Genomic DNA, 27,145 nt, shown 5'->3' with positions numbered 1-27,145 from the left:
AGCTAAGGGGGGAATATTTCTCAAAGCAGTAGGGGTTTGGTTGATTAATATATGGTTCCCAATGAATGGTCAATCAGATGCCTAAAGAATATTTCAAACCCAAGAATCCTAGTTATCCTACATCACTTGCTAATTGAATTCACGTCACCAGAGATTCAAAAATCAGCTTTTGGTCCATAATGAATATGACCTGCTGAATTGTATGGCAGCGTTTCTCCTGAGTCTTTTCCTTCTCTTCACCTTCTATATGTTTTTAATTATTCTTATATAAACAAATCAGTTCTCCAGCTCCTAAAATCTTGTTTCTCAGTGGCACATATCACCTCTGAGGTACAGTTCCTCCTGGCTGTCAGGGGATAGGAGCTGAGCACCAAGACTAAACCAGTAGTAAATTATTAACCCCACCACCATCAAGATGGATCAGCTGCTCTGGCCAGTGAGCACCAGTTGCGGCACTGTGTCTCCACCCATTCGCTTCTCCTCCCACTCTGCCTAAACATTACCTATCCGCTTCAGAGAGAGAATATAACTCGGTGTTTGCTCCTGTGCACCCAGACCAAGGTTCGGGTCGCCTGCCTAGTGCTGCAAAGAGACTTCTTACTGTCCTGTCCAAGTTACAGTCAAGCCCTGAATGACTGGTCTATTTACAGCTCTGAATGAATGCCTGGAGTGAACTGGTCCAGGGAAGCTCTCACTCCAACCAAATCAGACTCCTACTCCAACCCCTGAGCACTTCTTTAGAAGCTCCTCCTGCCACAAGCTGCATTTGCAATCACTCCATGCTGTGTACATTAGAAAAGTTTTATAATTACTTACTGTTCTGGCTGCTAAGCAGTTCTAAATGCTAGACATTAAGGAATTGCCGTTTCAGTCAGCGAGCAAGCTCTGAACATTAAACATGTTTCGCGAGAAGGTTTCCCTTTTTTTTTTTTTTTTTCCCCAGCCATTACGCATCTCGGAAGGCATATTTTTTTCAAGTGGCCACTTTCCCAGCTGTTGATCCTTTCTGTCTCTCCTATACGAAAGAGAAAAAAGAAACCGAGATGATGCAGTGTGAAGGTTTTATTGGCGTGAATTTGAGATGAGTCCATTGCTCACCCGTGGAGGAGCTATAAGTGAATTACGCAGATCATCCCAAGCAAGTGCCAATAAAACCTTTCTACTGTACCACATGTATTCCAGGATACTGTATGCCACACATTTTACAGAAAAAGCTATTTTAGCAATGTTTTAGAGTGCTGCTAAAATTGCTGTGTTTTTATATCCCACCACCACTGAAGCCAGGCAGCTGTGCGTGACTCCAAGGGCGAGAGAAATGATAGTCTGAGACTTTCAAAGCTCCTTAAAAAGAAGTGGTGTTCAAATCTCAGGGGTGTTTTTGCACATCTCAGCCGTAAGTGATGTATCTTAGAAATCTCTCCACATTACCTAGAATATCTCTAATAAACAGAATAGTATTGGATTTTAAGGCTCATTATCTAGAGGCCATTTAAGACTAGGTGTAAGTGCTGTAATTTCCATTGGAAACATGTGAGCAGCCCCTTTCCAGTTGGACTGGACAAGATGGCCCAGTGGTTAGCAACTTGGGAAAGTTTAGGTTCAGTTCCTTGCTCTGCCACAGACTTCCAATATGACCTTGGGCAAGTCAGTCAGCGTCGCTGTGCCTCAGTGTCCCATCTGTGACATTGGGATAATAGCACTTCCCATGTGAGCATGAATACATGAAAGATTGTGAGGTGCTCAGATACTACAGAATGGAGACTATTTAAGTACCTTAGATTCTAGATCACTCCTGTCCAGAAGTCCCCGATTATACCACTGGGCTGGCTGGACCTTTTTTGTTGTGGTATTTAATACTGCGTATTTTACATCTGCTCACAGACTATTTAGAGAGGTCTTCAGCCTTCTTGATCAGGGCAGCTCTCCTGTCATATATTGTGACTCAGAGCAGTTCTGAAGTTGTGCTAGAATTTGTTCTCTGTTTAACATACCTGAAAACTCTGGGATTGTCAATCATATATAAAGCTTTGTCAGTTTCTAAGCATCAGACCTAGAAATGGTGAGAATAATACCTTCCCAGGTACCATTAATCTAAGGCATAATGGCGTCTTTAACAGCTAAATGAACTCAGTAGCTCAGACGATCCAGGTGTCTTTGCATATAATCATGCCTTCAAATAAATTACAAGTTCAATCCAATATGTATTCCTTTTGGGATGTTCCACAAGTGCATAAACCAGCCTTATTCTTATAAGCAATAAGATTTATTTAGTAGGAACTCTTTAAATGGGAATGAGCTGACCTTGAGTTATGAATTTCTACGCCTGTACATCTATCACATTATCCCACAAAATCACTGTTTAAATGCACGAAAGAAAGTATACCCAAGTCATACAAGTGTCTGAGTTTCTCTCTTTCAAGAGAGGAAGCCTTTATACTAATTAAAGGCATTTAAAACATTAGCTAGTGTAAAGAGTTTTCTGACTAAGCCTTACAAAGGAAAATCCACCGTTGAAACAATCATTGGGATGGGAAAGGTTTTACTTTTAAAATAATCATACAAGCTTGGTGGTTGCTTGCTGAACAGTTTAGAAGGAAAGATGGTAATTAGGGAAGTCTAAAAGCTGGACTCCTGATCAGTTCATCATGGACTGTTGCTGAGCCTCAGAAGTGGACCTTTGCCTGTGGTACACACACAAAAAAGTAGGGAAGATTGAAGCTACCATCTTGGTGAAGTCATACAAGTATCTGATGAGAGTCGGATTGAGTCGCACTTGGCGTACAGGTGCTTGCCCTTTGTTAGAGGGAATAGGGGTAATTTGAAGCAAAGTACTGTGAAACATCACAGGAACACTATATGCAAGCCCCATATAAGTTAGTGTATAATTATGGATGGAATGGAATAATTTCACTTCTCTGCAATGTCCTAGCCACCTCAACTGATCCCTTAACTCCTTGGTGGTCTAGCAGATTCATTTCCCGCATTCTTTTTCCACGGATGTTTTTAAAGAATTTCTTGGAGATTTTTTTATGTCTTTGACTATTTGCTCTTTAAATCTCCTTAGCCCTCCAGATTGTCACATTACAGTTCATCTGCCATTGTTTATGCTCCTTTCTATTGGCTTTACTTAGGCTTTATTTCCATTTTCTGAAGGATACGTCTAAGGCTTAAATAACCTCTTGACCTAATATGGTTAAATAGGAAGGTTCTTTTCTTGTCTTACGTTGACTCCAACTCTCATTTAAGGACTTTAAATTCAGTTTAATTGTGAACAGTTCATATAGTTATAATGATTCACAATGATACCATTGGGCTTGGCTCTGTTCTCACCTGCACCAGTTTTAGACTGGTATATCTTCATCTACTTCATTGTTGATACTCCTGGCTATACTAATGTACAAAAGAAGAGAATCGGACTCACTGTTAGGATCAATTCACATTTGCAAAATTATAAAAATATTCAGTTGAGTAAATATCTTTGCTTATATCATACATCTCATCCTGGATCAAGGTAAAGTAAGGAACTTTACCTCACTGTTCTTAACCTTGGTGGGAAGCACATTTTGAATAATTCTTGTTTGTATTGCGAAAGGTTTGTTGTATATTTGCGTATAAATAACTACATTTTCCAGTAGCTAATATGATTCATTTGCCCTCCTCAATCACTGTAATATCTCTTCCCTTTCCCTCTTTTCATCTTTCCAGGAGTAACAGTTTATTCAGTGAAGTTGTGCAGATGAACTTTGAAATAGCCAGTTTCAGCAGTCTTTCCGGAACGCAGCCAATCACGTGGCAGGTGGAATACCCTCGGAAGGGGACAACGGACATAGCCCTCTCTGAAATCTTCATCTGCCAGAAGGACCTGGTAGGAATAGTTCCACTAGCAATGGTAAGAGATTCTCTGGAAAGCATGGTGCTCTGTCCCATCTTTAAATGACTGTCATTCTGTGAAGGTACGAAGCAGCCTTTGAGACTGATTGGCAAAGAGGTGGTCTCTGCCCACTAGATAATCCAGGAAGAATTCTTTTCCGAGATCAGTATGGCACTACTCCACCTTGGCATAATAATACTCTCCCTATGTGATGGAATCTTTGTTGGTATCAGTTGGATATCCTTTTTTGTATAGGAGCAGTAAGCACTCACCAGAATCACACACGCATTTCATTGTGGGTGAAAATCATGTAATTTAGACTAACTGCCCACGCACACACACAAAAGTTGCTGCCCCTTTAAAATAAAAAAATCTGGCCCTTACTTTTTAAAGTTTGAGTTCCCCTGTTTTAAACCATTCATTTACAGTTCTCTTTAGGCTACCAGTTGGTAACAGAGGGCAAAATATACTTGCTCGTCGCTTTTTAATTTTTCCATTAAGTGCTATAGGGTTTGATCATAAGAACGGCCATACTGGGTCAGACCAAAGGTCCATCTATTCCAGTGTCCTGTCTTCCAACAGTGGCCAGTGCCAGGTGCCCCAGAGGGAATGAACAGAACAGGTAATCATCACGTGGTCCATGCCCTGTTGCCCATTCCCAGCTTCTGGCAAACAGAGGCTAGGGGTGCTGACAACTCTTGGGGGCACTTACCACCTGCAACTCCTGTTAACAAATGGGAGTTCAAAGTGCTCAGTATTCAGGAGGATGAAGCCCCTACTAATTAGCTGGCTGTTCCCTAGCAGCGTAAAGCATTTCAGTTTTAGGGAGAGAACAGAATGTGTCTTTAAAAGAAAGAAAAGTCCCTTGGTCTGTTTGGAAAGTCACTGGAAAAGAGTCTATTCTGAAAAAATTCTGCATGAGTATCCTGCCTTTTCTGGGGAATTTTTTCCTCATGTTAATTTATTAAAAAAAAAAAAAAAAAAGTCCTGTTCCCACTGAAGTCAATGTGTGTGTAAACTCCTCGAGCAGGAGCAGCCCCAATGATATTTAGGTGAAAACAAGATGTTTACCAAAATTAAAGGACCAGTGCAGACTTTAATACTGAAAGATACTTTCTGTTGATGGTTTTTGTTGGTGAAATTCTGGCCCTCTTTTATTTATTAAATTTTTACATGGTTTTTCCTTTTGTCTGATAATATTGTCATGCGCTAGATAACTGGAGAAGAATTATTTTTTGCAATCAGTATGGTAGTCCTCAACTTATATGCTATGTCAGTGAAACCCCTGCCGATATTCTTTGGAGATTTATTTACATAGATCCTGCTCCAAAGTTAATTGAAGTCAGTAGAGAGCTGTGTGCTTCAGAACTGGTCTGAGAGAGAAATGTTGCCTTTGATTACCTGTAGAGCTAAATATGGCAATAAATATTATGTCCTCAGTCCTATAAAGACTTAACAACATACTTAAGACAGCTTCTTCGGGTCAGATTCTGGCCTTAGGGAGATTCATTCAATGACTTCCAATGAAGCTACCTGTGTCTATCTTCTGGCAGAATTTACCCCCCGCCCTTCTATTTTCTTTAAGAATTCATTGGCTCCTTCTTTGTATTTCATGCCTGATCTATTTTTATACATGTTAAAATAGTCACTAATGCCTTTGCACTTGTAGGCAAGATGCAGATGGACGTGCACATGTCTCTGAGAGATTAAAATGCATCCTTTTATGTTGGTTTCTCTAGCAGCCTGAGTCGCAATTTAGCGAAACATGGGGTGCACAAGGAATATGGGATGAGGCCCTGGATGTAGCAGTGGTAGTACCATCAAGCATTACGGTTTTTGCAAGGGATTTAAAGGACAAAATTATACCTTAAAACCCTTCACTTTGCAAAGCTTCCTTGTGTGTGTCCGTTTCTCTACTGTACCTTGTGATAACACTTGGCAGCAGCCATAACACACTGTGCTAATAGAATCTAGCTGGATGAGATGCCAATGCAAAATTGGCTTTGCTGGCGGGATATTAGGAGGTAAAGGGAATTTTCAGTTTTCTGTTAGCTAACACTGCAGCTCCAGCCAGGACACTTTCTTCATTTAAACGTTAATTTCCAGCTGAGCTGATTACCTGGCAATTCTCTTGTTCAGAGGTAGAGAGAACGTGATGCTGTGTCTGCCGAGAAGTTGTACTTCACGGTCTCTCTCTCTCAGCTACAAACTGTAAAGCATCTCCCACATAAAAGCTAGGTCCCGGTGTTTTATGGCAAGTATTTTTCTTCAATAATTTGGAGGGAAAATAGTAGAAATAAACAGACCAGATTGATTTCAACATGAATTGTGCCCAGATAGCAAAACTGCTTCTTTCAGAATTATGTTGTTGGAGGAATTGGGCCCAGATAGCAAAACTGCTTCTTTCAGAATTATGTTGTTGGAGGAAGGAACTTTAAGGAGGAATCTTTGCAGTTACAAACACAGAGGCTGTGTGGGCCAGTAGTTAGGACACCAGTCTGGGACTCAGGACATCTGGGTTCTGGTCCTGACTCTGCGACTGGCCTGCTGTGTGAGCTGGGAAAGTCTGTACCTTGGTTTCCCCTCCCACCCTTTGTCTGTCTTGTCTATTTAGATTATAAGGGCTGGGACTGTATCTTATTATGTGTTTCTACAGTGCCTAGCACAATCTCATTTGAGGCCTCTAGGCACAACCATAATTCAAATAATAAAGATAATACAAACAGTTAGTTTTTTAAAGGTGATTATGAGGGAGAGTAAAATAATATAAAATATATACATGGATTAAGAAGAGATGTTAAACGTATATCTGTAGATGTATATCTAGAGAGAAACTTAATATGAGGACAGTCCCATCCATTAGCTGGGTAAAACTTGTGTTCCAGCTCTCTGGAGCAGCCAGCAGATTATGTTGGCATAAGATAATGGACAACAACATAAAAAACACCAGATGCAAAAAAGGAGGAAGGAAAAATAAATATCAGGAAGCAGGAAACGACATATCTTTTGTTGGGATAAATATAACCCCAGGATCACGAAAGTGCAGCGTCTCTCGTGTGAGCTGTTCAAATGCTAGACTAAAACTTATGAAGCTGGCAAGATCACACATTCTTATTACCCTCTTTCTAATTATCTTAAAAATAGGAGAGAAGTGGGGAAAAAGAAGAATTGTGGGTTTTTTTTTTAGGGATTAGAGCAATTGGAGTTCTGGTATAATGGAACCGAAGAGATTAAAGAATTGACATTGTCAGAAAGAACTGAACCTACAATACCCGCATAGCCGTGTAGGTCAGGGTTCAGTGGAGCAGGTGGTAGGACACAGCACCTAAATAATCAATTTAACTTCCTCCAGGAACCAACAGGGCAACTTGTAACAGCACCTCGCTACCCTGGGCCTGGCTAGCTAACGAGGTAGCACGGACAAATAAATACGAGCACTAAGAAGCTGGTGGTGGTAATGAACAAAAGAAACAATCGAAACTGTCAGGCTGGACATCCGTGAAACAAACCTGTCCCAGTGTTCCCAGTTCTGTCTATAAAGTAGCAAAGAAATGAGCTGTCCAGTTTTCTATGACGTATGTTCCAGAGTTGGGGAGTTAATAGCTCTGGTCAGCTTTTAAGGCCATTTTATCCGTCTGTTTTTCAGAGAGAAAATTAGCGAGCCTGAGTTTCCCTTGAGCCACCACCATAATTCACCGTGTGGTTATTCCATTTAGGATGAGGCATAGGGTGCGGGAGGGGTAAGAGTCATTCCTAACAAACTGCAGACAGGCCAGAAGCTCTGGAGACCTCATTCCCCAAATTTCTTTCCATACCTTGGGAGAGCAGAGGACAATCCAGAGTGACCCATTGCTAACAGGAAACAATATGACACAGCTCTTCTATAGCACTTGATCTTAAAGTGCTTTACAAAGGAGGTCAGTACCACTCTCCCCATTGTACAGATGGGGAAATGGAAGCACAGGGAGGTGAAGTGACTTGCCCCAGATCACCCAGTTGACAAGTGACTCTGAGACGCTCAGTGTCCTCATTTTTGATACAGCTCTCCCTCGCTGAAATTCTGCTTTCAGTTCAACAGGTATCCCCATTGATTTTATTGGGATTTCTCCAGATGAGCACTGGTATAACGGAGAGAAAAATGGGTCACTTACTGCTGTTTTTTAAAGGTCTGGTAGAATTTTTTTTTTTTCAAAAAAAAAAAAAAAAAGTTGATGAAAAGTGGACTTTTTTGGTTACATTTCTGTTGCAGCTCTTAGGGCTTTCAATAAAAAACTCAAAGGCAGAAAAAAATGTTGAGGTTTGAAAATCGAAAAAGTTTTGGCTTTTGATTTTCAAAAAACAAATGGTTTTTTGTTTTTTTAAATCTAGAAAAACAAAAATCTGTATTAAAAAATTAGAAATAAATTTATTTTTTTCCACACAAAGTACCAACCAACCTCCAACCAACTGTCTTTTTTTTTTCATGGTTTTTTACCCTCACTCATCAAGAATGTATACTAAAATTACCACGGGGGGGGCGTTGTATCAAAGGGCATCCGCAATCGGCCATTGCACTACCAAAAGCTCAAATTTGCCACTTGGAAAATAACTCGTCATTTTGTTTTAGTATCAGTGCACATTCATTTTTCATTCTGGGACATCTGATGTTGACGAGGGTGTATGAGCCTCTCACAAAGTGTAAGATAAGAAACAGTGGGGATATGTTTCCTTCATGGGCAGGGAGGGTAGCGAAAGCCTTATAAAATTAATTAGAGAATAGGGTACATGAAGGAGAGAGAGAGAGAGAGAAGAGAAAAAGATTTCCCCTATCAAAATACAGAATATGCAGCACAATTTACAGAAAAGAACAATCTTGCAAAGATTTAACTCTCTGCTATAGAACTGTTGTCTGAGAACAGTTGTGTTCTGTTTAAAGCAGTTCTGATTTGTTGTTACTTGTTCCTGGATCAATTAGAAAAGTGTCTTCACAGGAGCTTGATTAATTGTCTGCTAAGCTGTTTTTGAAAACCTCTTCAATTAATCACAGCTAACCTTAGAGCTTGCCAATTAAGGTGTACTAAGGGCTTGGCTACACTTGCACTTTATACCGCAATAAAGCCGCCCAGAGCACTCTACCTCACTCCCCGTCCACACTGGCAAGGCACGTAGAGCGCTCTGACTCCCTGGCTGGAGCGCTCCTGGTTCTCCACCTCGGCGAGAGGGATAACGGCTGTTGTGTATTGGCTGAGACGCCCCAGGGTCAGTGTGAACGAGGAGTTAAGTTACTGCACTGTGACTGACTTCCGGAAAAGTCCCATAATCCTCTTAAGCAAAGTGGTCACTCTTCCCTTTGTTGGGAAATCGCGGTAGGGCCGTTTCAAAGCTCCGTTTCAGACATCGGCTGCTTATCTGCTTATCTGATCGGACAAACATTTACCGTTTGCTTTGAGTGAGTGAGTCGGAAAAGCACTTTGCAGCCACTTGAACGCTGGGATAACTGCCCATAATGCACCGCTCCCAATGCCGCTGCAAATGTGGCCACGCCAGTGTGCTTGAAACGGTCAATGTGGACAGACTGCAGCACTTTCCCTAGTGCGCTCTCCGAAGGCTGGATTAACCCAAAGCTCTCTACAGCTGCAAGTGTAGCCATCACCTGAGTTGCACAGCTTACTTTCCACAGCCTCCTCAAATTTCTACCCTATCATGAGCAAATGCAGCCAGCTGTGTTGATTTTTGCCAACTAACGAGATAAACAAAAAACCTCCAGCTCATTCACTTTTGTGGCACATGCATACACATACACACACAAACACACAATCCCATTTCATTATGAAGCCTCAACATTTATGTGCAGTTCAACACCAGGCCAAGAGATAGAAACTTGTACAGGAGACTTTTTTGTTCATGGGACAACTCCAACTGATAAACAGTTGTATTTAAGAAGCATTTCTCCTACTAAGAATTCACTGTGGGACAGGTCCATCAGCAGAACTTGACGACTGCTCATTTGATACCCAAACCAATAAAGTAACATCAGCATTGTAGCAGACCTCTTTCCTGTAGGATAGTTCACCAGTTCCTGTAGAAAATTCACCTTGAATTCACAGAAAGGCCAGTGCAAGACTTTCTGAACCCCATGCAAGTGGCACAGAAGGGCTGCAGCTAGCAAAGCAGCCCAAAAATAGAATAGTGACAATGGAGCACCCTGACTTTGAGTCAGGGAGATGAAATCCTTCTCTATACTTCACCTGCATAAAATCCAGCTATTCAAAGTGGCAAAGGCACCAGCTGGATGTCAGAAGCACTGGGTTCTATGCTGGCTCTGCTCCAGGCTCCTTGTGTCATCTTGGGCAGTCATGTAACTTCCTTGTCCTTTACATATTTCCATCTGTAAAATGGGGATGATGCCAAACTTGCAGTGGGTCCATGTGTGTTTGTAACCTGGGATGGGATGTGCTATGCACGTGCAGAGAATTATTATATTTTTCTATTTTGATTTATTTTTGCTGCATCCTGTGAGCCACTGGTTAACTCCAGCTCAAGGGATTATGCTTTTGTGTCACAGAAAACCAGCCTCTGGGTAGCAGTAATGCATAGCTGGGGTTCTTTTTTGCTTAGCATTACTCAGTATAGCTCCACATATACTGTGTGTTCCATGATCCTACTTTGTTTCATTGGGAAATATGCTGTTCATGCATACCTGCATTTGCCTTTGTAATTGAGTATATAGGAGGTTGTGGTATTCCCATCATTGGAGGTTTTTAAGAGCAGGTTGGACAAGCACCTGTCAGGGATGGTCTGGGTTTACTTAGCCCTGCCTCAGCACAGGAGGTTGACTAGATGAGCTCTCTGTCTTCCCAGCCCTACATTTCTACGATTCTATATTGAAGGCTCTCTCATGAGAGTGAGTGGCCATACATTCAGAATCCAGAGCTGCGAACCTTTGCCCAATCTAAAAACATGCTTTGCAATTTTCATGCATGTTTGTTAACTTTTTTCATCAGAAAGCACAGGTCAGCAGGAATCTGTAGCCCAAAAATTAAATGAATTCATCCCCAGGTTGGTCTCTAGTGGATAAGTCTCATCACAAAGGAGCCACACAAACCTATGACTTCATACTGTGAGGTCCTCCCTCCTTTCATAGATCTCCCAGCCAAGGTAACAGATGCAGAAGGACGTCTCCTTCCCATTAGCCACAAAGAAATGAATGAAGAAGAGTCCAGGTGATATGAGGAGCCACACAGATCAGGAGTTCTTCGGGATATCTGAAGATATCTAAACAAATTCATTTTCTAATTTGCTGCATACAAATGAACCAACAAATATGTGCCATGTTGAACTTTTCTTCAACTGAACAAATATTTTCCCAGTTGAGTGGAATGACGAATGATGCAAAACATACATTTCGATTTGAAGGAAATATATTTGATGTAAAAAATTTATCTTGGCTATTTTGTAACAGGATATGTATTTTTAAAGTGAAGTTATGTTGTAACTGGAACTGGGTAAATTAAATACGAAGGGGCAAATCCTGTAACCTACCCATCCCACCTTTGGACTGGCTTTGTGGGTTGAACTTGGGACCTCCAGTAGTAAAAACTCCTGAGCTTTTTACCAGTTAAACTACAAAAGTAAGTCTTTTAGGAGAGAGCAGTAACAGACTCTTAAACCTATCATGTGATTCTGCCTACAGAGAGGGACTAAATTGAGGTTAAGACCCACATCACTTACACACCTGCAACCCCATTTAAAACGGCGGCATTGCATTGGTTTAAGTGAGGCCAGAATTTGCTTGCTTATGCTCTAGATTTACACTGACACAATTTCCACTAAAGACAGTAACATTGCTCTAATTTTATACCAGAGTAACTGAGATCAGATTCTGACCCAAATGATCTGCTTGTGAATTGTCCATGTCAAATACAGCATTGAAAGCTGTTTCAATTAAAGATGCTGTCCACTGTCAGTCACTGTTGATTTGTTCCATTTGTTCCAAGTAGGGTCCTTTGTTACCTACCCTACAGAAAACAAAAGCAACAAAAGGATAAGATGTGTGCATTGATCCCATATTGATCAGAAGCCACAGATAAAAGTGAAAAGAATTCAAAATGGCTCAATTTGACTGGATCTTTGTTAATGTATCCTAGCTGTTATAGCCAGTCATTGAACTTTTGCCTCTAGCCTGTGTTTTCTTTCTCTTTAGTACAATCATATTCAGTTCTCCCTTTTGCGGGGAATAAGGATGGATCAATAAAGCTATCCCAGATGGTTGGGGTTCATTTTTCCGTTGGATCAGGTTGCATGCCATTTTCCATGCAGCACAACGATATATATGATTTTCCTTTTTTTGGCCACCCCATCTCCTGACAGCCTCTATTGAATGGATTACTTTGGGATTTTCTAAGAGGCAAGCAGAGATGCGGTCAGCAGGCTTCCAGATCTGTAAAGTATTCTATGTGTAAAGTATGCTATTTAGGGAACTCTTGGTTTTCCTTGCCAATTTTTCTGTTGTATTAGAGAGAGATTGATGAGAGGCTTAGGATATGTGCTTCTCTGCCTTGACAAGTGGGAGCTCTAGTAACAAATGGTGAAGCAGCTAAAGTGTCCATTGAGATTTTCAGTGACTTTATTATTTATTGTTTGTATTATTATAGTGCCTAGGAATGCCAGTCAAGGATCAGGGCTCCATTGTGCTAGGCACTGTACAGACAAATAACAAAAAAGACCGTCCCTGCTCCAGAGAGGTCAAATCTACAGTGTCAGACTGGCATGAAATATGATGTGGCGTTTTAGCAAGTTCAACATTCCTGTTATTTGGAGATCTGTTTTTTTTCCTTGCCACTTTTAGGTTATCTTGATCTCACTCTCAACTGACATCCCATGAGAGTCAAGAATTTGGGGCTCCCTCTAAGCAGTGGCCTAGGGACACATCAACCCCTCCGCACCCCTGCAAAAAAAGAATTTTTTAAGCCATGGTTTATAATTGATTAGTTGATTAAAAAGCCTGACCAGTTAATACAGCCTGATGGACAACTTCGAAGCTGCCACACATGCATGAGCAAAGACCGTGGAGAGCCTCCATAATAAACCAGCTCAAAAGTCTACTCTGGACCCATATGATGTTGCTCGAAAAGGACATTCCAGAGCTATGTATTTTGATGCCGTAGCTGCCAAGTACCATATTTGCCACATGTACCCACAGTGACTGCCTCCTCTGCCAAATTGGATGGAGGAGAGCAGAGGACCATTTCTAAGCAGGAGCGAGGGACCAATTACAATGGCTGATCTTCTGCTGAAGTTTGCAGCTGACCCAGAACTGGAATTCAGAGGCAAAGACATTACTAAACTATAAGGCTATCACACCTGCTGGGGAATTCAGAATCCCTGAGGTAAAGCTCAACCCTTAAGCTTCCCCATTAGACTGCTGCAGACGCGGAACCAAGATTTTCCAAAGGGTCTTGTGGCATTATGATAGACAGCGGACCCCAAAGGCCACCCATGGCTTTGGCATTGGTGTTTATTGAATACATTGAACCTCTATAGCACCTTTCACCCAAGTATCTCAAAGCACTGTGTAAACAGCGCTCGCTAAATAAGTCTCATAACATTCCTGTGCTGTTGTACTTATTTTACAACTGGGGAAACTGAAGCACGGAGCACTTAAGTGACTTGTGAAAGGTCTCACAGTCAGACACTGGCAGAATTGGAAACAGAACTCCGCAACACGGACTACATGTCTGCTGCTCTACCCGCTAGATTACACCTCTTCCCTAAAGAAATAAAGTCACAGGACGAGTAGTGTTTGTCTAGACTAGACTTCGTGATCCTCGTTTAGCTCCAGTTAATTGATTACCAATTGACTCACGTTACCTAGCATGTTTGTTGCAGGAGGTGAACGTTTGCAGTTTACCCTAGGACTCGCCTCCATATTCCTGTGCTGTCACTTTAAATAGACACTCTGATGAACAATGATAAGGTATGTTTGGAAATGCAGCAGGTGCTTTGCTGGCTTAGGTGGTTGGTGTGTTTGGCAGCAGTAAGTAGGTTTAACTCTGATTCATGCTGAAAAACTGGAGCAAAGTCTTTTAATTGGCCAATTTTTAATGATGGTTTTGATCTATAAAGAAAGGGTTAATGTTTCCGGGGAATAGTTCCCACGGTCATTAACCATTAGGTGAGATCCACCTACCAGAGCAGCACATTGTTTATGCTGGGATATAATTAAGGAGGGCCTGAGGTGCTTCTGTACAGGCAGCAAAACTAACTAGATAACAAGGAGACACGTTATTGTAACGGGGAAAATAAATTCTCCTGGACTTTTATGAGCTTTAGTGATATAATGAGCTACCCCAAGGATTTAAAAATCACAACTTTTCACCTTCAGTTTGTTAGACTTTTGTGTTTGCCTTGCCTAGCCTTCCGTTCACAATTCGTTATCCAGACACATGATCATCGCCAAGGATATTTGTCAGGCCTGTCACTGGGAATATTTACTTCAAATGCAGCAGTTCCACTTGGGGATGCAGGATGGGGCAGAAATACTAGTCAGCACAGAACTGCATTGCCAGAGGGAGAGCTCCAGGGGGTGCTGGGCTTCTGTCTCTTCCCCCCCACACAGCCCTTGGCAAGGGTGCAGAGTGTGCGCCCCCGGGCAGCTGGTGCTAAAGACAAAGGCATGAGGAGCAATCGCCCTGCCCTTGGTCTGCCCCCTACGGAGCTTGGTGCTGGTCTTTGCTTCTGGAGATCGAGGTGCCCGCAGCTGTGTAAGGATCTGTGCAGACAGCACCGCTGCCTGTAGGTAGTGCTGCATCGTTATCTTGGCATTGTTACCTGCCACATCCAATCAAGCCTTTGATCGCTACAAGCAAGTATAACGGTTGTACCTGGCATCTATCTGGGGGACAGCCCCTTGTGCAGCATTGGGAACTGCACCCATAAATGGGTTAGCTTCCCAGACAGCAGCCTGAGGGAGGGGCTCTGCAGAAGTGTATGTTCGTTCTGCGGGGTCGTTTTGGAACAGAGTGAAAAAGGGCGATCTCTTTTACGCACCTGGGACCCGGCGTGATTACTGACCCAGTCTGCACCTTGCACCTTCCCCTACAGGTAGGCCGGAGCTAGGAACAGACTAGCCCACAGATAAACTGCAGTATAGACGTCCGGGCTCCAGCCTAAGTCTGGATGTCTACACTGCAATTTTATAGCCCTGCAGCCCAAGCCAGTTGATACGGCCAGCTGCGGGTGTTTTATTGCAGTGTAGACATACCCTCTGAGTGTTCCCTGGTGGTGTCCAGCCCCTGATGTAATAGACACTCACAGAATCTCCAGATCCTCTGTTCCCAAAGGACATAGCTCTGCTTAACACACGGTGCTTAGATATGTTTGTAGGGCAAACAAGAATCAGTTTATTTAGCAAAGCACAGAGATTCAAATGCTGACAAACAGAAATACTGGAAACAGGGTTATGTATAAAATAAAACTATAACGCTCAATCTAGAGCCTAAACACAAGTAACAAGATGCCCTCTTCTTAAAGTCCATGCATCTGAAGAAGTGTTTTTTTAACCCACGAAAGCTTATATCCAAATAAATCTGTTATTCTTTAAGGTGCCACCAGACTCCTCGTTGTTTTTGCTCACCCAAGGTCTCTCTTGCAACATTTTCAGCCAGGATGGGTGAGACACTTCTTTAATGAGACCAAGCTCACTGGTACCCTGTGCCCCTAAATGAAGGATGCCAGGGTGTCTTTTTACCGCCCTAGATATATTGGACCTGTCCTTTGTTATTTTCCTATAACCAGGGTTTCCTCCTGCACTGTTCACCTCTTCGTGTTAATTTCTTCTCCTGAAGTCCGTGCAATCTCTTCATTAACATTTAACTCAATAGACAATTCAACTTCCATTGTGAAATACTTGTTTCCCTGCCTGACCATTGTGTATCTCCCTCCTCTTATCTGGGAGGACCTGACTTAAGGCATGCTATCTCTGGGGGACCTGCCTTAATGAATATAATTTCCAATCTAGATACATATCTCTTTATATATTGCCTGCACTTACATTTCACAAAGAATATGATGACCAGTGTGACAGAGTCTTTCAATAGAGACCTTACATGAACCTTACATGGTGAGCTAGAATATAAATACAAGACCCAGGGATCCCTGCAACTCTTATGCATCCCCGTGCCTTCTGCAAGCTGGCATCAAGAAGTCCTTGGGTCGCACTCCTCTACTAAGACTGGCCCAAGGATGCAAGAGTGATTTTTGCATTGTGAGCACCTCTCCATTAGGAAGTGGGCTGAGACCACTGATCCATTTCATAGAGGCCACTGGACAGTCAGATTGTCCTAATAACAATTTATGATCACTGGCAAATTGGTCTTGATTCAAATGAATAATCCAGAAAGGAAGAGCTTTACGTTCCCATAACAATCTCCTGGTCCAGCCAGACCCCGATACCGCTGAGGTGGGAGCATGGATTTCTGCTGTAAAAGGACCTCTTTTGTTACCTTAATATTGATGGACAGAGTATAAGTAGCACCCTCTTGTAGAACATTCTCCGTGATTTGACTTGTCTAAGGGAGATGTAAAAACAGCCAGTCAAAGTCAACCAGTGACTGCCCATTGCCAACCATATATTTGTAGCAGTAATAATAGAAAAACAATCCATGCAATGCAGTCAAAAGGCTAGATGCAATAAAAATTCCCTCTGTATGCATGTGGCTGAAATCTGCATAAGCATATGTAATCCTCTGAAATGTGATTTTTTTATTCCTTTTTAGTCTGTGCACAGCCTGGGATGCGGTGCAAGGGGAGCATTTCAACACTTGTGAAGGAGGCAAGCATTTTTATTGCATCTGGCCACCTGGCTTTTCCCAAGAGATCATTGCTGTCAGCATTCCTCGGTATATTTATAGTTATCACATACTAGCAGCCTGAGTCTGTAACCCCTTGCTCATGCGAGAGGACCTGAGTCACATCAGCACACCTATTGAAGTCAACAGGATTATATACATGAATAAGGAAGGATTTGCACTGCTAGGAAAACTTGTCTACATGAAGCATTGATTGCTAGTTGATACTGATGGGGACCTATCAGGAATACAAACTAAGGGCCTGAGCCTGCAAGTCCATGCTCATGTAAGTATTTCCAGTTAAGTCAGTGGGATCACTCAGATGAGTAAGAGTTGGTAGATTGGCCCTAAGCATCTTCATGAAGTAGTTAAGATAGTTTAACTTAAGTAAGTACCAATGGGCCTTTTCTCCTGATATAATCTAGTTGTGCATTGGCAACTAAAGATGTACTCTAGTTCAACCACAAGTTATTGGTGATGATAGCATGACATACTTCACTTATGTAGAGTGAGGAAGAATAATTCCCTCTGTCGCATGAACTACTCGGTGAAATTCTATGGCCTGTGTTGTATTGATGACCAGACTAGATGATCACTATGATCCTTTCTGGCCTTATAATGGATGAATTTACAGATTCCACATATGACGGAAGAAACATCAAACTTTGCTTGTTTTTTAAATCTCATTGAGATCTAAGAGATAAGCAAGGCTTGAAGAAAATTGGTTCTGTAATTTTAAAGTTATGATGATTAAAATTAATTTAAACTGGGAAATAGTGAGTGGTTTGGGGAGAAAGTAAGCAAAATATTGGCCAACGGACACAGAAGAAATACTGAGACTATCTTAGAATGATCATAGTCAAAGGCAAAGGTTTCCTGAGTGAGTGAACAGATGGACATTTCAATGAAATTCTGTGTGTACTGTAGCTAGATTTAAATTAAGGGCCCAAGACTGCATTCCTTTGTCCTGTCAGTAGCCCTGCTGATGGAACGCTTATCTGAATATGAATTTTGGGGACAGGATCAGAGTCTGAGAGTATGAGTGTGCTTCAGAGGGAGGAGAGAGAGCCTAATTCTGAGCTTGCTTACACCAGTATAACTCCACTAACTTTCTTGATTCACACCAGTGTAACTGAGATCCGAATCAAGCCAAAGAAACCCACCATGTGGGCACATGGACGTTTCCCCCTCCTTCAGAAAAAGCACACTGAACACTTAAAGGACATGAAAGATCAGCCTCATTGTCCGTCACAGCAACAGCATGCTGGGGGAGAAAGAGGGCTTCAGCAAATGAAATGGAAATGGAAGCAACAGGCACATTAATTTTAATCAGGTTCCGAGCCATCTGACTTGTATTCTGTATTTTTTTCTATCAGTGTTGATTGTCCTTCTGCAAGATTCATTACCCCCCGGAACAATAATAAATTCTAGAACAGTGCAATGTATTACCCTTGTAAGCATTTTGAAATTCTCTGTTAGTGAAAAAATGGGTACAGTACACTTTCAGTAATTGCTACAGATTGAATCTTGACTGTCACAGTCTGCATTGCTGTCTACACCGCCTCCTGTCTTCCTAGCCTCTTGTAAATAACCAAGGATTGTACAAGTTTTGGAGTAGACGCCTAGTGAGCTTCCCTCATGTAACCCACCTCTCTGACAGAAAGCCCTTGGAAAGGAGGGGGTGGGGTTAAAGAGTGGGATGAGGCCCCATTGTACAGTCTGGTGGACATGAGCAGAGGCTGCCAAAAGAGAACCTATGTAGAGGAGTCACATTGTGCTCATATCTACACGACCCATGGGCTGGGATGTGACCAGAGGAAACCTTGGTTGCAGAGCTCATTGGGCCAAAATTAGAGGTATGGCTGGTGTCCATCCACCCCACCCCCCCAAAAAAAAATTCTGTGGAAAATTGTGATGAAAAAGAAAAACTTGTAATTTTTTTCAGAATTTTCCCTGGACATTTTTGCCTGAAATCTTTGGTATAGTGCCTCATGCAAGTTGTAGTTTGCTCCTCATGTCCCCATTCACCTTTATGGGCTGGGATCCCTAGCTGGACTACATCTCCCATAATGCATCATGACCAGGGACTTCATGTTGCCCAGTTTCCCCTCCCCCAGAGGAGTACCCATGATGCTTTATGGGAGAAGCACCTGCCAACACTCATTATGGGAAATGAACCTGCCAAGGTGCAAATGTGGAACACAATGTATGACAACAAGGGACACACACAAATTATTAATGAAGGGACTTTATAGTGTGCTGTGCACTTCATCTCCTCAGTGTAATTAACTGTCCTTCAAATCACAGTTGCATGATGATTTCTGACGTAAATAATTTTCAGCAGTAAAAGAGAAGGGACATCAACATAGGTAACTTTGGGTCTGAAATGAGTAGTGTCCCCTGAAATGAGGAGTGCTTAAGAGAGAGCTTTACCTGGTCAACATGTCAAAGTTTAGGTCAGCCCCTGGGTTGGGGTCTTCTCTTTATAAAACAGTGTCAGAAACTCAGAGGAAACGGGACTCTACCACTTGGGATATAAGACTTGATCAAAGGCCCACTGAAATCAATGAATAGATGCCTATGGGCTTTGGATCAGTCCCCAAGTGTGGGTCAAAAACCCTGGTATATCGGTACATCTGAAAGATACCCTCTATTAGCTCAGCTAGTCAGGTCTGGGCTGTTTGTGTTTTGTTTTTGTTTGGGCTTTGGGGGATTTTTTTTAGCAGAAAGACCTGAGTTCTCTCCCTGCTTATGATCATAGAGTCCTGGACAGCCACCTTGTGCAGCATAGTGATGAGTGAAAAGGCCTAAGTGGTTATGGATCCATTGCTCTAGACCGGCTCCAGAGAAATACAGAGTTGATTTGAGACGAGGCAGGAGCTGAGTACTAATAAGTTAGAAAAGGGGTGTTGGTGAGGGTTTCTGGTTACTAAGTTTTGGTTTATCCAGACCAAACCAGAGAAAAAGAGTGGAGTCAGCAGAAGAAAACAGTTTATGTCATTTAAGATGAATTCTGTTCTCCTTTGTGTTTGGAAACAATGCAAAAGCATAGCAAAACTTTGAGATTTGAGTTAACCTCTTAGTGATTTTGAATTCTCAACTTGAGGAACTAACAGAAGGTAGAGGGCCTTCTGCTGAATATATTATGTCAACAACAGAAACCAAACCAATCCATCTAAGCCCTGGATGCACTTTTAGATCTTTATATGTAGGGGTAGTGTGCATGTGTGTGTGTGCCAATATCAAGAAATTTTCTGTGGGCTTAAATCTTAGGCTGATCCAGCAGAAAATGCTATTCTTTCTATACTGGATCCTGGACAAATTGCAGGCATTGAAAAGCAGTGACCAATACTGAGATGCCAGCTGGTGTGTAGTATCCTGCACCATATGTTTTAAGAATACATGAAGTTCCAGGAGTCAGGGGCAGGAGATGATAAACAGAATTCATCTGAGTCTAACTAATTCCTCCTCAGCACTCCCACCTCACCCAAACAGGTGACTACTCATTAAGGTACTGGGAGACTCTCTCTCATATTCACAGATGTAAGTTAGGGTGGTCTAGTGGTTGGAATATAGGACTGGGAGACAGAATTGTTGAATTTAGTTCCTGCCTCTGCCATTCTCACTATGTGATCTTGGGCAAATCCCTAGCCTCAATTTACCCATCTTTCAAATGCTTGCCAGACATACTTTGAGGCTTATTGGGCCATTACAAATTCTTCCCGAGTCAGTGGCTCATCGGGCTGACGCGGTTAAGGCACATTTCATAGCAAATGGTAAACAAATTGATTTGGATCCTTTAGTCCTGAGTGTCACTGACTAGCATGATAGGCTTAGGAACTTAGCTGCTCTTGAAGACTGTTTAATGGATAGGACCATCACAGGCCTGATCTTGCAAAGCTCCTGCTGAAGTCAAAGGAAGTTTTTGCTTGAGTAAGGAGTGAAGAATTGAACCCTTGATTTTGCATATATTTAATGTACTTAGTATGTCTCTCTTTTTTACACACATGCTACGGATATCAGTCATACATTCAAATACCACTGGCCTATTAGACGTGTCTGGTCAATAATTTAATTTTCCTGAGTGTCGCTCTCTCTCGCTCATCCCTTTGCCTGTACTATATCTCTGATGTCTGCACAGTATCTCCTCTCATTAATGAAATCATCTTGCCTCTGCCCTCCATGTGCGTTGCATTCTTCAATTTCCTATAAAGTCCATTAAATCAATAAACCATTTAAAAGGGTGGGGGGAGGGGGAATCCAGGCCCAGAGATAGGAAATAACCAGGAGTATGATTTTTTTCTTTCCTTTGTTTTTATTAGCAGTCCCCTAAGAAACTTGATTCTGAGTCTTTCTCATTGCTTGTGCTTATCAAAAATGAATGACATTCAGCCAAAATGAGGCAAGAGAAGCTAGAAATTTTCCCCGCTGATTTGAAAATGGGCTAAATTAAACTGAGAGATTTTGAGAGATGCTGGCAATTTCACTTCCACTCTGTTTCAAATGGGATTCTGAAGTCCACAAACATAGGCCAAGCGCTCCTGCACAAATCAGTGGCCGTACCTATTAAAAAATTGAAGAGTTTAAGAAACCTACGGAAGATGGATACCCCCATTAGAAGGAGAACATAACCCATTAATAATTTGTAGCATGTTAATCTACCCAAAGAAAACAAGCCCACAAATCTCCAGAGTGACCATAGAAATAATGTATGTGTCAGACACTATCTGATTATTTCATAATAATTATTTAGTGAACGTGTTTGCCCTGGAGAGTCAGGTCTTATTGTCTCTAAAACCTTTTAGAAATGCAGGAGGAATCATTCATTTTCCCCCAGCCATGCAGATGTTACCTTACCACCTCCCCCACATCTGCCACTGTCTACCCTCGGTATTATGCCACTGCCAGAAAATATAATCACTGTGGGCCAGATTCTGTCTCCCTTCCTCACGTTGAGTGCTACCTTCATCTTTGAATAGTCTCATTGAGATGGTTCCTGTTTGGGATGTGTTTATGTTATGTAAATTTTAGTGTTTATTATTCTTAGTCTAGTAGAACCTAGACGCCCCAACTGAGTTAAGGGTCCAGTTATGCTAGGTGTTGCACGCACCCCTAGTAACAGCCCCTGCTCCAAAGAGCTTACAGTCTAAAGACGCCGGATGGACAAAGGAGGTTTTGACTGAGAGACTTGCCCAAGGCTACATGAGGAGTCTGTGGCAGAACTGGAACTTGAACCCCAGTCGGCATCTTAGTCATGTGCCTTTTGCATGAGGCCATTCCTCCAGTCTGAAACTTCATTGCTCTCTTCACAGCACAGGTTTACTTTCACTATATTTACCTCCTGGCTGACGTTCATCTTGGATGCTGCCGGGCAATTTGCCGCTCTGAAGTGAAAGAAATTTAAACAGATGAATACTGTGTCCATAAATATGGGGTAAACCACATGACTGCCTGTGACAACTACTGTCTAATCCCCATGGTTTTCAAACCCCTTTACCAAAGTGACTTTGTACTGCATACGTCCACCTCCCCTGAACTCCACCCATACCAGTGAGGACATTGTTTTCATAGTAGCTACAATGTATAGCTGCCACATGGGTAAGTGGGTAAACTCATAGCACCAAAAACTTTACTGCAGTCCACACCATTGCTAAAGGGGCCAAATCCTGTCATCCTTGATCTGCACTGGGGCAAAATGCCCAACTAAGTCACTGGGAGTTTTGCCTAAGAAATGAGTTTTAAAAAAAAAAAAAAAGTCTTGCAATCTGACATCAGTGAGACCTTGTGTGGGATGCAAGGATCTGATTGCAGGATCAATGCGTAAGGAAGGACCCCTTAGGATATGATTCATGTAGATTGTTTGAGTGAAATCCTGTCTCTACTGCAATCAGTGGCAAAATTCCCATTGATTTCCACGAAATTGGGATTTCACCCTTACTATTTGTAAAGTGCTTTCAATGGGACAGCACAAAATATGGATGCTATATATAAAAAAAAATGTACATATTAAATGTAAAGTACTGCATAGATCTAAAATAGGTACTTATATGGCACCTATTAATGTACTATCTGAATGCCTAACAATCATTAATGTATCTATCACGTGTCTATATCTGTGTGCATAGTGTATGCTATACTTGTGTATGTGTGTGTACATAAATAGACAATATATTTGTGTATTTTCACTCTGCAAGTATCTATTGATTGCAGCTATTGTAACAATATTATCATTGACACATAGCCAGCTATGTAATGCAGTTTTAAACCGAATGAAAATGGGCAGAGTTTCAAATTGCAAATGAAAACGGTCTTTTTAGTATCAGATTGTTCCCGGTGATGCCATGTGAAGTGGAGACATCACCAAGACTGTGGTGCTTTGGCTAATGAAGGAGCCGCCCCAACTTTAAGTGGAGGTCCCCTTCCCAATGACTTCACCTGGCATTCCGAGCTGTGAGACACAATGGCTGGCCCATCAAACAAAAAGATCACAAGCTGAGATGTTGTCCATAATTGTAAGACTGTACATGTTAGTCTCTGCAACGGAAAGGCAATTGCAATCTATGAAATTATGTTATCAAGAAGATATTCTACAACCCCATCAAGGGCTAGTTATACATACATGAACAAGAGGATCACCAGGTGGCTTTTGCTGTCTCTCCTATTCAGTATTTACTGATATTTGTCTTCCCATCTGTGATAGCCTTAATAGGGCTATTTAGCAATGGTGATAAACATGAGAGGTGTACATCATTAATGTGGGCTTTTTCAGATAATTATTCCTCAGATATCTGAGTAGACGTAAAGCTATCTGTATGTTTAAAGGGGATAGAAATCAGTGCAGGCTCTGAGGCTGTTATGTTGGCACAGTGTTTAGGTATCAGTAAGAAATATTTCTCTTTCTCCAAGCATGCTGGAAATAACCCCCACCACTGGGCTAACGTTTTCATTAATGTTTCTTTCTCTGCTCTGCTTTTCCTAGCAAGTGGCGTCTTTTATAAGAGCATCTCTTTGAAAACAGTTAATTATGGATGTGAGTGTATATATTACAAATACATTATATATCACATGAGTAAGTGATATATAATATGTGTTTTACCATAGCCTAGGAGCCCTTGTCATGGACAAAAGGTACAAACACAGAACAAAAATACGATCTCTGCTCTATATGTGTATAATAGACACATAGTTTGGGGTTTTCAAAGGGGCCTAAAGGAGTTGATTATCCACATCCACTAGCATGGCAGTAACAAAAAGGGTGTGAAATAACAGCAGGCCTCAGAATAGGGAAAGTCCGGACCCAACAGGATTGGGTTGTTCTGGTTTCCTTACTATAGCCAACATATTAACTGTGAGACTGGAGTCAGAATGTCTCATGTAATAACTTAAAATTCTTATTTAAACCCACAGCCTGGGCCTTTTCTCCATTAAGAATACAGTTCCTACCTAACCGCTTTAATTTCTTGATCCATTTGGCAACTAGGCGTTGATGTAATAGCCTCCCTATGAGGTAGGGAGGGGAAACAGACAGCTGCTTTATAAATTTGCATCTAAATAAATGCAGCTTTTTAGTGTACTTATTTCTAAGCAAGGAAAAAGGAAATGCTTTGCTGCTGGTGTTCCCATTGATATGGATGATAAAACTTGCATCGACTTCAATAAGAACAGGATCAGAAGTAGGCTCTAAAATACCCGTTGTTTGCATACCTCTAAAATACACCAGTGTTCAACACCTCTGGCTACCTTCTGTGTCGTTCTCTCCTGCAGTGCATCTGCTTCTGATCATTACCAAAGACCCAATGAATTAGAAACTTGGAAGACTGTGGGATTTCTCATGCTGAGTGTCAAATCCAAAGTCACTTTCAGATTTTACACAGGAAATCTCCCATGGCAGCAAGATGAGATGGATCAAATACATCTTTCAGCACTACAAGGGTCACACCAAACCTTCTAGACAGTCATTCTGTCCATGAACGCAGCAGTTGTAGATTCTGATTACCCTTGCTACATCTTCAGTCATTTCTTAATAGCAAGGGATCTCCATCTCAGGCGTGCTTCTTTCTCTAATTTGAGTAATTAACTATAATGGTTGATGGTTATTTCTTCCTTCCTTAATTTACTGTGCATTGTATCAGTCTATGACCCAGCGTCTGGGTTTTTCAGTTGATTAAGACATTGTGTAGTCATATCTTTTTCATACAAATCTTGCTGTCAATATAAGCAACAGTGAAAACCACTGAGCTAGCCCTTTCTTAATTGGCCAAGAGAGTAACATTGCTTGTCTTCAGCGAGAGAACAGCCAGGACCATTCCCCGTTAGAGAGAGTGCTTTCCACATGAGTGCTTCCCCACTCTTTCGCCCCCCCCCCCCACCCCACTGGTAATAGCTCACCTTTCCTGATCACTCTTGTTACAGTCTGTATGGTAACACCCATTGTTTCATGTTCTCTGTGTATATAAAATCTCCCCACTGTATTTTCCACTGCATGCATCCGATGAAGTGAGCTGTAGCTCACGAAAGCTTATGCTCTAATAAATTTGTTAGTCTCTAAGGTGCCACAAGTCCTCCTTTTCTTTTTGCGGATACAGACTAACACGGCTGCTACTCTGAAACCAAACCGTGAATGTGACACGTCCAGGGAAGTGTCATGTGTTGGCTCCCCCTTTGACCAAAATCTCATTGCACTGAAAAGGTCTTTTAAAAATAAATAAATAAATAAATAAAAGCCATGTCCCCATTATGCAGGAAGTGCCTTTGAAGTTTTCTATCATATGTCATGATTTCTTCCAACGATGATTGTAATTTCCATTATCGATAATCTGGCTGTTTACAGTCCATCATGCACTAGGGCACAGATTTTGGAAGAGTTCCCTTGAACCTTGGTCAGGAAGTGTCTGTGGATAAATCTAAAATAACAAAGATTAAATAGGTCACTAAATAAATCCCAATTCGTTAGCTAGCTTGTGTCTTTTGATGTTTCTCTCTTCCCTCTATTGCATCTGCTTTTTCATCATATTATTATTATTTATTTGTATTATCATAGCACGTAGGAGTCCCAGTCATGGACAGGACATCATTGTGCTAGGCATTGCAGTTTCATCAACAGTCCCATATTTGAAGGGGAGATGGATCGTGTGAACTAAGAGTCTTTTCCATCTCTATCTTCTGTGAATCTGTGATACTGATATTTTCAAGCATATCCATCTTTTCTTGCCTTCTAAGGAGCTGGTTCAATCAAGCCTTAAATATTAGACTATGGTCTCTGAATCACCGTAGTTTCTTTTTATTATGCTTATTTTAATATTCTTCCTGTGTTGCTGCAGTTGGAAATTGACAATGTTGGCCAAATCCCTTTCTCAGTTACTTGGATGCAACTCCCATTGACCTTAGAATGGCACCCACTTACCTTATGTACATTTTCAACACTTATTATCTCTCTCATCTGGATCAGAAGGAGACAAGGCGTGTGAGGTAGTACCTATTATTGGACCAACTTCTCTTAGTGAGAGAAATGAGCTTTTGAGCTATACAGAGCTCTTCGTCGCGTCTGGGAAAGGTAACCAGAGTGTCTCAGCTAACTACAAGCTAGAACAGATTGTTAAATATAAGGAGTTAACACATGTTTTAAGAAACTATTCAAAATGTGGGGGGCAATTAACACCTCTGCAGTCATAGGTCAAAGGACAGTTAGTGGATTACAGACTGTTGTAATGGGATATAAAATCAGTTCCTCTGTTGAGTCCATGAGATTTGGGCTTTAGCAGAGTTATGAATTTAAGCTCCCAGGCTCGTCATTTGAAGTGTTTTGCAAGTTGCCTTTGAGGATGAGGCTTGAGAGGTCAGCTATGGAGTGATCATTTTGTGAAAACTGTTCCCCCACATGTGACAGTGTTTTTGTCTTCCATCATTTTTCTGTGTGAGTTCATTCAAGAGTGTAGTTGTCTAGTTACACTCACATAGTTATTGCTGGGGCCTTTGATGCACTGGATGAGGTACACCACATGGTGTTAGAGGCATGTGTAGGACCCATGGATCTTGAAAGGTGTGTTGTGGGGGGTATTGATCATTGTAGCAGTGTAGATATGGCTGCAGGTTTTGCATCTGTTATGGCAGGGTATCTGGATCATGCGTTCTGAGATAGGTGTGGTGAGTATCATTTTATTCACTGTATACGCTCTCCATAAAGTTGGTTAGACTGTAGGATATGCTTGTTTGCACTTGAGCATTCCACCAGCATTCCCAATCTATGTAATTTTCTGAACAGCTCTGTTAAACTTAGTCAACATACTGCTCCAAGGCAGGGTGTCATTTTTGTTGTTTAGTTTGGCACATCCTAGCAATCATGAAACAGTAGCCAAATGTCGTGAGCCAAAATATACTGTTGGCAGACCCTGTTCAAACTTCCACCTAGCTCTGCCACTTGCACCTGAATCCTGACCCGGTGTACACC

At 41.7% G+C, this 27,145-nt stretch overlaps 1 protein-coding gene across 4 annotated transcripts in view; it reads left to right on the top strand.

Annotated features, from left to right (window-relative positions):
- Positions 1-27,145, top strand: part of LOC102944465 (transmembrane protein 132C) — a 294,416-nt gene that overhangs the window by 212,318 nt on the left and 54,953 nt on the right. For all 4 annotated transcript variants that reach the window (XM_043529469.1, XM_037878769.2, XM_043529471.1 and 1 more), the window contains one exon: positions 3,706-3,889. In XM_043529469.1, the coding sequence (XP_043385404.1) occupies positions 3,706-3,889 (184 nt within the window). The remainder of the gene's footprint in view (positions 1-3,705; positions 3,890-27,145) is intronic.

This window comes from Chelonia mydas, chromosome 15, assembly GCF_015237465.2.
Source record: "Chelonia mydas isolate rCheMyd1 chromosome 15, rCheMyd1.pri.v2, whole genome shotgun sequence".
NCBI classification, from domain to species: domain Eukaryota; kingdom Metazoa; phylum Chordata; order Testudines; family Cheloniidae; genus Chelonia; species Chelonia mydas.
Note: the sequence above shows the minus strand (reverse complement) of the source record. Positions and strands in the feature narration are given on the sequence as shown.